Here is a 15,028-nt window from a genome sequence, read left to right on the forward strand (position 1 = left end):
ATTCCACGACCTCCGCCTGGTTTGAACCCGCGTACCTTGAGTCATGAGGTTGGAACGTTACCCCTAGACTACGGAGGCATAAGAAGTAAGATGTGCTTCGATACCTTATTTGACTGTAAGAAAGTTCTGTATTTCAATTGCTAAAATAATGCTGAGATTATTCTTAAAAATATATAATACATTCATCTCGACGTATTCAATACCAGACTTTGTTATGGATCATGTAAGATACAAAAACATATTCTTTGTTTACATTTATGTATCTGATATATAAGGCTTTAGAATGGTGTAATATACGTAACCAAGAAATATGGCCTATTTATAAATGAAAATTACTTATCAGTGAAGTAAAATTGTGTTGACTCAGATGTCTGACTGTAGTTTTCGGGAGCTGAGGGTGCCTAAGGTGGTCAAGAAATTCCCCTACTTTAACTGAAGCCTAATGTTCATTATGGTGTTCACAAGATCCTTTTCCTCAGCCAGATGAATGAAGTCCACATTTTATTTTTTTTAAGAGCCATTTTAATATTATGTACCAATCTACACCTAGATCAACTAACTGACTTTTTGATTTCATGACTAAAATTTCGTATGTATTTATCACTTCCTCATGGTTGCTACATAACCCGACCAGGTCATCATGCTTAATTTGTTCTACTTAATAATAATTGATGGAAAGAAAAATGATTAATTTTCTCATTACGCAACTTGCTTTATCCTGCTCTTATTTCCACTGTCTTGTTTTCAGTTATCTTCCTCTGCACTTTGATCTCTATCGCTTTCAGTCAATATTCCTCCCTTCGTGTCAAATATTAAGTTTCACATTCGTGTAGGTCAACGGACTTAGGCAGGAGATGGTAGGACAAAAGATTCTGAACTGAACGGTGGCAAACATTCATAGATTTTTGCTCTTTTATGAAGGGAATCATTATTTATTACTGTCATTCCCAAATACCTGAAAACTGACATATTTTGTAAGGATTTCTTTTCTATCATTATGGCCTGCAATTTAGTGAGGAGACATAAAGACACACTTAGTTTTCTCCGAATTTATTCCTAGTCCAACCTATTCACTAGTGCCTAATTTAGTTGCTTTTTTTGTTAATTATGTTATCTGTGTTTTATGCTAATAATTTAACATCATCAGCGTTTACATGAAGCTGTTGTTTGACTATATTCCAGTCCCTCCCAATTTTCTTGGAACTTTCTAATGATGTACGCCAGGAATGTCAAACTCAACTTTTACAGAGGGCCACCTCAGCCCTATAAATAATAGTCCAGGGCCGCACTTCAAAATATAAATATACGTTAGATTTTGATACAAGGAAATTTAATTCTATTTATCATTTAGGAATAATTTCAATATAATTACCTAAAGTCACATATCTTACAGTTTTAAAAAGCAAGAGAATGCCATTTTTGACAAGTATCAAACAGCTTATCAATATGTAAAAAGAGAGATTACACAAGAAATTATGTTAGAAATAGCAAAACATTGAATTTTCTGCAGCCTGCTAATTTATGTCTGCGTGAGACTTCTTGTCTTCTGGTCTGTTGGAAAATTGTCTTTACAAAAATTATTTCCACTAAAATTTTAATATTGATTTTAATATCAATTAGCTCTAAAAGTTGAGGGGGCCGCACTTTGTGGCTATGGGGGCCGCATGTTTGACACGGCTGATGTACGTGTATGCTTATATTGACATTTTTATTTTTCATTACCCGGTAGGTTAGAGCAATCTAACACTCGACTGGGATTTCTTACTACCCGATCTAACCTGGATCAAGATCTTCTTAGTCTCATTAGGACTCTCCTTCGAAATCCTTCTCTGATCGCTATCTTTGACCAAATTTTCACCTATTCCACGTTATATTCTTTTAATTGATTGCATCCTGTTGTGTGTCTCAGACATATACAATATGTAAGAACCATGCTACCGTTAACACAACAAATATTTCAGTTTTACGTTTATATCTTTATTTACTTTGACATATTTCGGTCATACATGACCATCATCAGGCAGGAATACGGATCCTTATCGGTGCAACGTGTCGTATTAAATATTAACATAAAAACTTTGCTTCAGATTAGTGTATAGTTAAAAATAGCAAATACACGATTTAGAATAAAAATAAAAGATAGAATGAAGGTGTATATATAAAATGTTGAAATATTATTATTACGACGCGTGCACCTATAAGGATCCATATCGCTATTTCAATAACTATACGTATTCCTGCCTGTTGATGGTCGTGTATGCCCGAAATATGTCAAAGTAAATAAAGATATAAACGTAAAACTGAAATATTTGTTGTGTTAACGGTAGCATGGTTCTTACATGCCTAACATCCCCTGCAACTGAAACAGCGTAGTTAAGTAATCTGATAATCAATTCTCGGATATTTCGAACTTACGTTTTTAATCAAGAGAACCTTTGACGATGAGTTACGTGTGAATAAGAACCGGAAGTGACGGAAAGGGTTTGGCTGCACCTGCTGAGATATCCGGAAATAAGAATCTGTGTTGTGGACTGAGTCCCTAGGACACGGATAATTTACCTTGGTTGAAAAGCCGCGGTCGCAGACAGTGCACTTGAATGGCCGCTCCTTGGTGTGGCTGCGATAATGGATCTCCAGTGCAGAATTACAGGCGAACGTCTTGTAACAGATGTTGCAAGTTGTGTTGCCCGGCCGTACTGCAACCACACAACCAGCGACTTACACTTTACAACACTAGTGTGACTTGTACGTTAAGTCCTTACTGAAACCTGAATTTAATAACACATATATTTCGCCTTAATCTTACTTAACTCTGCTACATTGGGCCAGATGTGTGATTAACAGTCTGTAAACCCATAACGGTTAAGTACACTTCAATTAAAATCAGAAGTAAAATGGTGATAATAAAAATACAACAAACTAGTGCTTTTAATTTCATTCATAATATTTCAAAATTTAAATACATACCAACACGCAACAAATACAGCGTGTACCAAAATGATTGGAGCGGTTTCAAGCGGCCACAACGGCTTTGGAAATACACGCAGAAGTATGTTTCCTACATGGAACGACACAGCAGGTGCTCAAGTTTTATCGCATGCGCAATCCCACTGCCTCCCCCCCCACCTCTCTCTCTGTTAGTGACGTTACAAAGATGGCGATTCCGTAGCAGAAAGCGTTCTGTGTGCTGCAGTTTCAGAAGAATGAATCAGTTCTTTCTGTCCAGCGGGCCTTCCAGCGACAGTTTCAGAGTGACCCCCCATCTACCAACAGAATTAGGCGCTGGTATCAAGAGCTTCAGACAACGGGGTGCCTATGTACAGGGAGAAGTGCAGAACGTCCGTGTGTGTCAGAAGAAATTGTGGAACGAGTCTTTTCTTCACAGTCCGAAGAAATCTCAGCTCCAGCGAGTCGTGAATTGGAGGCGCCGATAAGACTGTGTGGGGGGTGTTGCGAGAGAGAGTGGAAATGAAGCTCTATCGTCTTCACTTGGTTCAGTTTCTTCAGTCATTTTGGTACACGGTGTATAAATGAGATTGTATAGTGATCCATTATGTTGTTTAAAACACATAAACCCAGAGTCACGAAGCGTACATTCCCTAAAATAAGCGATACATTTCGATACCGTAGTATCATCTTCATACCCTCAAATATTCAAAATACACGCGAAAATGTTTGCCAATATATGGAACAATACTTGTGACACCTAATTTTGCACAATGCATTAATTGAGGTTTATTAAGTACTTATTCTATTAAACAATAAAATTTTAAACTTGGTAATACTTAAATATGCTATTTAAACAAATTAAGAATAGATCAATAGTAAGAGTGGCTTGTATGAAATTGCATATTAAATAAAATGCATGCAAATATCGCTTAAAAATTTAACAAAATTATTAATACAGTTTTATCAGTTTCTTATCTACCCATATAAAAGATTTTATATATATGCTACAAGCCGGAAGGTTGTGGGTTCAAATCCCGATGAGGTAATTGGATTTTTTTAATTTACCTAATCCTTCCAGCCGCACTGGGGTCGACTCAACCTCTAACAGAAATGAGTACCATGAATATCCTTGAAATATTCTTGAGAGTAAAGGGCGGCCGGCGCGTAGGGCTAACAACCTTACCGCCATCTATGAGCCGATTGTCTAGAAAATGTGGGAACCTGAACATCTCACAACCCTATGGGCCTCCACGGCCTATTACAAGGATACCTTTACTTTACATGTATAAATTAAACAGGAAAACGGGGTCTTAATATTTTATGGTCACTAGGTATTTGCTGTGTTACCGGCGAAGGTACTGTCTGGGTGATCCGAACATATGCCATTCAGATGGAGCCCTGGTCAGTTCCTACTATCCGAGGGGACACCACTTCATACACCGACAAACCAGAACATATTTTTTATTGCTAGTGGGGTGGGACTAAGTCCCTTGTACTGTGGCCACTTCTGGCCTATTGTACCAGCCCCAAATGAAGGGTGAGGGTGATTTTGGAGCAATTGGTGGAATGAAGATTGGCAGGGAAACCGAAGTACTCAGAGAAAACCTGTCCCAGCGCCACTTTGTCCACCACAAATCCCACTTGACCAGACCCGGGATCGAACCCGGGCTGCCGCGGTAGGAAGCCAGCGACTAACCGCTTGAGCTATGACGCAGCCAAACCAGAACGTATACAACGTGACCAATGATAGTGACCAACAGAAAAGTTTTACTTTAAGCAAAATTAATATATAGGGTAAATTATTTCCTTAACACTATAGATGTATAAAATATTTAATGTAATTGTAGAATCTTTAGTGGTGAACTTTCTTAGAGGGCTATATAAAACTATAGAGGATTTTTTAAATTAAACTGCACCAGTGACAAGGTTCAGTATTGGAATATCCTCTCCTTGGTGTCTTGTTCAATACAGGATTTAATATATATCGCTTTTTAAATTATGGAAATTTTGTTAAATTTATGTACATAATATATTTAACTACTATCACATGTAGCATTTTACTATTTAACAGGATAAACACCTGGCAGATCATAAGCGATTCATTATGCGAAAACAGGTGTTACATTAGCTCCAAATATTGGGAAATCTTTGCGCTTGAGATTTGAATATTTTAGGGCCTGGAGGTGATACTATGGTGTCGAAACATGTCACCTTATTTGTAGAATATACATTGTACGATCGCATATTTATATGTTTTATGAATAAGATCAGTGGTTATATTAGGAAAATAATTATTTCGGAATGTTAGGTGTTATTCTTTTCGAAACATGTTAAGCTTCTTGTCCTAAAAATACCGAGGAGCAGGATACAAAATACAACCATTTTGAGTTGTCTCTATGGGCAAAGAACATAGGCTATTACTTTAATAGAAGAGGGGCCTACAGTACAATTTTATGAAAACTATTAAGAGGATGATATCTGAAAGTTTGTGACAATGTTATATTAATACAATTATTGTGTTTTTTCACATTATCCATCACCTGGTGTTTTATTTAAAATAAAATATTTCGAAGACTGGATTCTCTCTCCGTCTTAGGGTAAAGCCTATTCAGTTGGGCCAAATCAATAGAGCTAGTCCCTATCTCTGGACACCAGCTGAGTAGGTTTTACATGAAGAAGGAGACAGAATCTAGTCTCCGAAACGTTATGTTTTAAATAAGAAACAGTACGATGGATAACGTCCGAAAACAAAATAATTACATCAACAAGACATTTGAACGAGAGTTGAGCCGAGTAAGTTAGAATTTAGGATAATGCATACTATTTTTTATTGCTAGTGGGGTGGGACAAAGTAAACCGAAGTACTCGGAGAAAACCTGCCCCAGCGCCACTTTGTCCACCACAAATCCCACTTGACCAGACCCGTGATCGAACCCGGGCCGCCGCGGTAGGAAACCAGCGACTAAACGCTTGAGCTATGGCGTGGCCTTAATGCAAACTAACATGAAGCTTCTTGAATTATGTTGGAACCCGGGAGATGTCGATGGACTGAATATGACAAGGATGTTGGTCACTTTGATTGCAAGTGGAATTTTGGTGAAAAACATCCACTTGTATGACCGAGGAAATGAAAGGATATCATTAAAATTTATCTTATGGATTTAGTCTGTGAGGATGAGAGGTTAGTGACCTGTCTGCGCTGGTTTAAAACATATTTTAGTGTTCCCCAAAATATGCACGCGGAAACAAACATCTCTGAATTTCTTGCATACAGACCTATAGAACACAGCTTTGATTTACAGTTCCCGTATGTTAACACTGTAAAGTGTGAAACAGAGAGACAGAATATCGAAGGACAGACAGACGGCGTGATAAGTCCTGGAAGATGCGCAGTTCTCACTGTCGAATAGTTCAAGGATACGTTCATATTTTTATTTGCGTTAGGTGTACGTTTTGTGGGCCACTTCGGATAAGGGCCGAGGAATTTTGATGTTCTGATTAATGCTAGTTTCATAGTTTGGCATCTTCTAAGACAAGGAATTTAATTTTGATGAATGTACCTCGCGAGGACTACAAGAGAAGCATAGAGTAGCAGCTTGGAAATTGAGAATCATATCAGAATTTGCTTGAGGAAAGAGAGGCGGTCGCAGGAACCTGCCGGTACGCACAGACTCCTAGCCACCTGTCCAACAACTAAAGAATATAGAGGTTCGCATATTCCTCTGACGGGAGTGTTTAGCTTGGCTATGTCACTGTACTGAATTAATAACAGATTAATCATTGAATGGCTAGAAGAACAGCTTACACTGAAGGTTTCAATCTTAAAATTTTAATCTTTGAATGTATAGGCATGTCAAGCGTTTACCCATTAACAAACCGGCGAGCTCGACGTAGCTCTACTAAGAATTTGGACACTGAAGTAGGGAATTTATTTATAAAATATTTAAAAATTAAATTCCGAGGTCGGAGAGAATTAGAAATTAGAAAAGAATGTCAATGTTTTTTTATGGAAATACGGCTAATAGCTGTTTATTCTAATAATAATAATAGCTACATTCTTTAGATGAAATTCAAAGTTATTTTATGATTAAACGAGGCGGTATATATCACCACTGTGTTGTAAAGGATCAATCAAGTTTCAGGTACAACACTGTTTACACGAACATCCACATAGTTCTGAGCCAATATCATCTACCTACTGATATTTAATTAGCAAAGAGCCCATTAAAATTAAAATTTAGATATAATTTAAAAGGTTTTATTCTTTATATTGCTGGGATAGCTCAGTCAGAAGAGAGACCGCTTGATTTCCTATAAGGGCGGGATTATTACTCTTGGACACCGCATACATATCGACTTTGGACCTTGTGAGCATCCGCGTGCACTTTCACATGGGATATAAAGCGACAGAGGCCTGAGGCTCACCGCTTTACGACCGTTCAAGTGACTGGACTGCCATGTTAGCGATTACTACTAGAAATAGGGCATAATCTGCTGTACTCAGCCTGGATTGACAGAGGCCTTGAATATATTGTACATAGAAACAATAACTAAGACTAGAATTAATTTGTAAATATATATCAATATTGACAATGGACTGACTAAGACTGATAAATGACAGACGCGACCTCTCGTCAGAGAGGGCGCCCCAAATGGACAGGAGAGCAACTTTCACAATGAAGAAAACATCTGGTTTTGAGCCCCAGCTGGTGCTCGACACCAAGACAGACTGACTGACCGTCAGTTGCAACATGACTTTGACTTGCTCACCGCTCACTTCTACCTAGCGCCGAAGTTAAGGATGAGTGGAGCTATGCATTCGCCGGATCACACTTCTTCCTGGTGCGAGCAACGTTACTTTACATGTTGGCCTACCTCTATTGTCTTGGACATAATAGAAAATGAAGCCCTGGTGACTTACTTTAAGAATAATGTGGCTGACGTTAGGGGTTCCATAATTATTTTGTTTTAACATAAAGGTAGGGTAATAGCAAATATTCAAATTTGTTTAATTTTCTCCTTAGCTTGTTGTTTGAACGAAAATATTATTCTGGTGAGCATATTTTTAAGTTTCCTATACCTGTCAGTGTCAGCATCAACATTCCACAGGTTTGTTTCTTATGTGAACGGAGGATAAAATAATCATATTTTTTTTTCCGTTCCGTTCTTCCTTTGACTTATTGTACAGGAAATAAAATTAACCTCGCATGCATTGTTGGGCTGATATCAGAACAACTGTATGTGTCGCCGAGTTGGCCTTTAGCATGCAAAAGAATTGCAAACAAGAAGTCTGGGCTACCTTTGGGATATTCATGTGTTTTATTTCATTAGCCTTCATTTCGCCTCCCATGCTACTGACCTTGACCAAGTTATCTTGGAAATGAAATAGGCTGTTGCTCACTAGACCATTCTTGTTTGCTGGATATCGAACAACAAAGAAATCCAACCATTTGACAAAATCGACATTTTGTGTTTGGATCCCTAGCACACGTGCATTTATCTTCCTGACGATACCAGCTATTCAGTTACATTCAGGGAGATGGTGTTCATGTTTTTTTTTAATTCGCTTAGTGGGGGGTGGAGTCCAACTGGGTCCACTCGGCACGGCGACCACTGATTGGCTTATTATAGACTGCCCCGGGTAATTATGATGATGGAGAATTTGGTGGAAGGAAAATTGGCAAGGGAAACCGAACTACTCGGAGAAAACCCGCCCTAGCACCACTTTGTCCACCACAAATCCCACTTGACCAGACCCCGGGATCGAACCCGGGCCGCCGCGGTGGGAAGCCAGCGACTAACCGCTTGAGCTATGGTGAGGTGGGAAGCCAGCGACTAACCGCTTGAGCTATGGTGAGGTCGGGTGTCCATGTTACTGAAATTTCATCAAATTCCTAGATTCTTCTTCGATAAAATCGTCAGTTTGTTTCTTTGGGCCTATCTATTACAGAAGCCAGTACATTCATATTCTATGGGAATCTACCTAGGAAGCAGAAGACCTTAGATATAGAATATTAATAAAATTCGCCCAACCATTCAGGTGTTAGTGAGACCTATATTTGTACATATATACAGACGGCATTCCAATAACCACTTTTTTACTTGGGGTGGGAATGGGGGTTCAAAACACACAAATAGTCAGAATCTCAAAATTGACTTTTTCACGATTACAATACTGAGTTTCGAACCATAAACGCCATTAAAAATATACATATATATACACGAAACGAAAGCAGGTATTGAACTGCAAATATTATCATTCGATGTGGTAGTTCTGAAAGATTTTCTTCTGCTTGGTCGCGTCCCCTTCCATACGCATGCGCGCGAGCGCGTGTGGCGCAGCTCCGTCCCGTCCCGTCCCGTTTTTCTTTAGTTGAAGGTACGCTGGGTTCGACAGAAGTTGATTGCGTTCTGTGGTTGACATAGGCTTTAAATCGAATATACTTGTTCTACATTAGTTTAACGAGGTGTGCCCGAACGGCGCAGTTCTCATTTACAGACCTGTGAATCGCTGGGCCGTGCATCTGAAAGAGAGACGGAGCGTCTTGCGACAAAATGATGGACCCGTCGAGGTCTCGGAAGCTGTCCTCGAACCCAAACATCAGTGACACGATTTTCGAAGCACACTGTTTGGACTCTCAATCCTCGTCTTTGTATTTCTGTCAAGTAAGGAAATGAATCGATTTTCGTTTTCTGAGTTGACTAGAAACAGAATTTGATTTTGAAACTTGTACTATCACGCACTGAAGTAACAATTCAATTTCTTTCCTGGAGTTTTACATTCAACAAATTTAAATGTGTGGCATTGTCAAGTGAAAACTCTAATAGTATACCCACCAGTCCTCATTAATCTCTCGCACCTGCTGTCCCTTCACTCCTGGAAACCAAATTTCATTGCATAGGTCACACAGTTTTCCAAACACCATGGCAAGAAAGCAAGAGAACTTTTGTAATGTTATATTTTAGCGTCCTGTTGCACTGATTTATGTCCATGATTTATTCTAACCGTTTTACAGTGCATACATTTATTCACCCCACTCTTCTCTCCTGCACTACATGTTTCGGCACAAAAGTGCCATCTTCAGGTGCTTTCCGATGTACGTTAAACTACTTCATTGCATGCCCTGTTGTCTTTATACTAAAATATATATTCGTGATATATATTGATAAATATTAAAAATATTAAAACTGTTCAGGATTTGTCATCCTTATGTCGTATCTCAATACGCGAGTCACACCTATCTTCTTCTATCGGAGTATTCTTCCTACTTTCGTGTGTGTATTGTGCTTTGTGTTGTGTCTTGCTCCTGTGACTGCGTGTGTTATACTCTTGTGCAGGGGTTGTACAGGAGAGAAGAGTGAGGTGAATAAATGTATGCACTGTAAGACAGTTAGAATAAATCATGAACTTTTGTATATTACGGAAATTTTCAAAGCCAGTTCCAGGATCAACAGATGTACACGAAAACTGGCATTGATTAAACCACATGCATGAGGGAAGTTAAACGACTTATTCATAAGAGCGGACATTTATTTTACATTTACAGCTTTTAATGGCGCTTAATACAATGAGCATGACTGAACTTGAGGTATGCAGCAATTGGTTTAGTTCATCCTGCAATTTTGCAACAAATCAACCTTTACTTCCCGCCACTATTTGAGTTCCGTCGGACGCTACATGATTCAATTTTGACAGAAGGAGTTCCTGCCCAAACATTTTTCCTCCTCGTTGAAAATATCTTCGGTAATCGTAGTTAAGTTCAGAGACATAAGTTCAAGAAATTCTTATGTTACTTACAAATTTTCGCCTCATTCAGTGTAAAGACTGGCAATTGTAAGAACCACCAAAGTCTGTGCTTTCGTCGATGGCAATAGAAACAGTTTTTACCGTACAATATATTCTAAATTCACATTTACTAAAATACTTTGAATATCCCAGGCAGAATGTAAAGAACTTGAACTGTAGCTTCGTTTTCTTTATGAACACGAGCAAGTTTATATTGTTGCTTGGGAAGTATGGGCTTCAGCACCCGAAATTTACAACTAGTGCAGTAAGAGCAGCGTCTCATTAAGGAAAAGTGTCATTATAAGTGCTTGAAAACACAGGCAGTTTCCACGTAACCCTCTACTTCATTGTTAACAAAAGAATCAGTTTGGAAATTTGTGGGCTTGAACTCATGGTCACAGAACAAAAAAGAACTCCGTTGCATGTAATCCGCAAAAGAACTATACCGACTGAGCGATCGCAGCTTGTCGGCGAAGTTAGTCCCAACTTTTGCGAATAGAGGGTGTCACGTGTTCAGCGCAACGGATCCCAACGGCCGTTAATCTCGGTTTTCTAGACCGGAGCCGCTATTTCCTTGAAATAGTTCCTCAGTTATCCTCACGAGGCTGAGTGGATCCCATTTCAGAACGACTATTTCTCCGAAAATCTGGTAGCGCCGGGAATCGAACCCTCGACCTCTGGATCTGTAACCAGGAACTCTGACCACTAGACCACAGAATAAGAAAATTTAAATCAACTTGCCAGTTACATGCAAAATTTGGAAATGGCTGTTCCAACTCTTGTCTTAATACCAAGAACATTTTCGAGATCTCACTGCAGAACGAAACTCCAGTATAATATTGAACAAGAAAATATGATATTTCCTAGCTCTGGCTACGTTCCAACAGATCCTTCTATTCATCCATATAGTCATTAAAGCCCTTGACGGACACCAGAAAATGAAACCTCCAATGAATATGCAGGCAACAAAACTGAGAGTTCTAAGGAGACAGCCTGAGAAAATTCTCAGTTCTTCAGGTCTGCATTTATTTACGTGCCTATTCAGCAGACTAAATCCGAACTACAACATAAGCACGAGCAATGGAGGAAACAAATAAATACATTCACAAAGAAAGAAGACAAAACAAGGCAACACGTGTAATTTAGAGAACCATAAGACTCAAAAGTGCGACTGCGCCAGCCATAATGAGGCAGAAAGAAATATGTATATATTGAATATAATTAATATTTTTGTAAGAAGAAAGTCCCTGAGGTCGACTCAGCCTCTAATAGAAATGAGTACCAGGAATATTCTTGGGGGTAAAGGGCGGCCGGCGCGCAAGGCTGACAACCTCACCGCTATGTGTGAGTTGATTGCCCAGAGAAAATGTGGGAGCCTCAATTTCTCACAACCCTATGGGCCTCCACAGTCTGTTACAGGGATAGTTTTACTTTTACTTACTCTTTTATAAAAAAGTACCACAGCAAAATATGAGTAAGGAAAAGAGGTTTAGTTCCAAATGCGCCAATGTCCATAAAACTAACAAGAAAATTGTGAAATTCAATCAGCGAAAGGACAAATTTTTTTCTAAAGAAAGATTTAGCGAAGCATGAACTGATGAAAGGGAAAGAAAATATACTTATGTAGATATTTTAAAAATGGAAATAACGACATTATTCGGTCTGTGTAGTTCACCACGATTAGTTCATGTGAAACTTATTTTAAACATCGCATTTCAGAGCAAGAAAAAAGAATATTGAATACAAGCCCTTATAGACCTATTCGCGCCTTTTTCTTACGGCAGGAATATGAATGCTCGGAAGCTGAAACAAGCTGATTAGAAACCGGTATTATTCGCTTTTCGTTCTCACAATATTCCAAAATAGCCTACTTTACATTTAATTGAACTTACATAAGAAAAACTGTTTAATTTTTGAAATACAAGGTAGAATTTTTTTATAATTATTGTCCACATATACATAAATAAATTAAAATATATGATTACAGACCTGAATCATGTCTACATAAATAATTTATTTCAGAAACCGTACGATTCAGGTATGTGGAAATTACAGTGCAATGTTCTCACTGAAACTAGTTAGGCTTCTTAAAATGCATTTGAATGAAACCCATAGTAAAGTCCATAATGGGTAACATTTGTCTGATGTGTTTCCTACCAAAAATGTTGCTGTTCTCAGGTTCCTTCAGAATATGACGTTACGATTTTGCAAGAAAACCAAGTGAGACTAAAACGGAATGGGATAAATCTGCTTCTGTTCTGTGCTGATGATATAAATCTATTACAAGATAACGTAAATACCACAAAGAAGAACACAGGCGCTGTAATTGACGCTTGTAAGGTGCTTGGTCTAGAAGTAAACAAAGAAAACTAACATATATACTTGTATATAGGAATTAGATTAACCGTCACACAACTAATATACTCGCTTTTAATGTTTTACAATTCGACTTTTTATTCCTGCTACATGTTTCGGCCGTACAAGACCAACATCAGGCATTTATATATATAGAACTACCGATATGGATCCATACCAGTGCAACCTGTCATATTTACATCATCATCCTACCATTCAGCGTTGTACACTCTGAGCCATTAACAACATTATTAAATAAACCGTAGGTAACAGAAGTAGCGGCTGGTTACGGTAGCCGAGCGGTCTAAGACAGGCACTGTCTTCGCTCGGAAGCCGGGACCGTGGGTTCATATCCCACTCGGGTGTTTGTGTGTGTATGTGCGTATTTCTGTGTTTGTGTACAGGTAGAGGCCTTGCGACGAGCTGATCACCCGCCCAATGAGTTCTAACGAATGTCTAAGATCTAGTAAACAGAAGTGAAACGGAGAGTTTCATTAAGGGAGACCAAGGCCCAAATTGGGGTTGTAGCGCCAAAAGAAAAAACAAATATAAAATAAACGTAGAAATTGGAGTTATTCTACCGAAATAAATCCACGAAACATGGTCCCTGGAATGTTAGTAGACCCTTAATTAGTCAAGAAAATTAGCGCTATTCATCTGTCCAAATTAGTTTTCAAAAAATAAAAAATGCTGACGTCAGAAGGTCTACACATATTTCAGACTACATGCCTATTCGACTTAAATATCATAATTCTATGCGTTTTCGTATCCTATTTACACACAGTTTAAACACTTGGGAAGATCTTATATTTAAATGCCGATTCCCCAAATAGAGGTTGCACGGCTTACGTGTATTTGTGACTGAGCTGAGTTCTTCTTGAGGAGCCGCCAAATATGTAGCTACTCAAGAATTTCCCAGAATATTGTGGAACCAGAAGGTTCATTACCGTGTTCACAAGAGCCCTCCACTGGTGCCTATCCTGAGCCAATCAATCCAATCCATGCCATCCCGTTCTTTCTCTCTAAGATCCATTTTAATATTGTCCACCCACCTACACCTTGGTCTCTTTAGCTGATCTTTCCTTCTGGATTTCCCACCACTATATGCATTCCTCTTCTCCCCCGTTCGTCTTGTGACTGAATTACAAGAAGAAAAGTAATTTTTCTCAAGATTAGAATTTGAAAATATGAACCCAAAATGAAGACAAGCCTGTTCGATGACACTATTCTTCCAGACTCTTCAGAGTAGCCTCCACAAACCTCAAAAATCTCTAGTTTGCCCATTCAATGTACTTAATTTTCAAAGAGTGGGCCCACAAATTCATCATACATTTTCCCTTCAGCATTACTGCATGTAAATTATATTCAGAAATGAATGATACAAGAATTTACTCTCCGACATGAAGATGGAGGCTGCAGATTCCTTGGTTCGAGCTTATGTACCAGACCAAATGTCACCACATCCCTTAACACAGTAATTCCCATATTCGCCGCCAGGAGTACCTCAAATCTTCTATTCCATTTTCAGTTCTGTAAGATTCGGGGTAGAGTTTATGAATTCTGTGTAAGTTATACGGAAATGAACTTTATGATCACAAAGAGAACAACACTTGCTAATTCAGCAGCAATATTTATATTATAATTAATGGAACAGTATGTAAGGAAGTGCCGGTCACGGTAGCCGAGCGGTCTAAGGCATGCACTGTCTTCGCTCGCTCGGAAGCCGGGATCGTGGGTTCGGATCTGTTTCCTGTGAGGTACGAACTGAATTCTTATGTATTATTCTTATACACCGCCGGTCACGGTAGCCGCGCGGTCTAAGGCATGCACTGTCTTCGCTCGCTTGGAAACCGGGATCGTGGGTTCGGATGTGTTTCCTGTGAGGTACGAACTGAATTCTTATATATTATTCTTATACACTGCCGGTCACGGTAGCCG

The 15,028-nt window shown here is 38.8% G+C and overlaps 1 protein-coding gene across 2 annotated transcripts in view; it reads right to left on the reverse strand.

The window, feature by feature from the left end:
* Nucleotides 1-15,028, reverse strand: part of LOC111871719 (homeotic protein spalt-major) — a 367,842-nt gene that overhangs the window by 23,020 nt on the left and 329,794 nt on the right. For both annotated transcript variants that reach the window (XM_023865017.2, XM_023865008.2), the window contains exon 3: nt 2,560-2,696. In XM_023865017.2, coding sequence (XP_023720785.1) covers nt 2,560-2,696 — 137 coding nt within the window. The remainder of the gene's footprint in view (nt 1-2,559; nt 2,697-15,028) is intronic.

Source organism: Cryptotermes secundus, unplaced genomic scaffold, assembly GCF_002891405.2.
Source record: "Cryptotermes secundus unplaced genomic scaffold, Csec_1.0 scaffold428, whole genome shotgun sequence".
NCBI classification, from domain to species: domain Eukaryota; kingdom Metazoa; phylum Arthropoda; class Insecta; order Blattodea; family Kalotermitidae; genus Cryptotermes; species Cryptotermes secundus.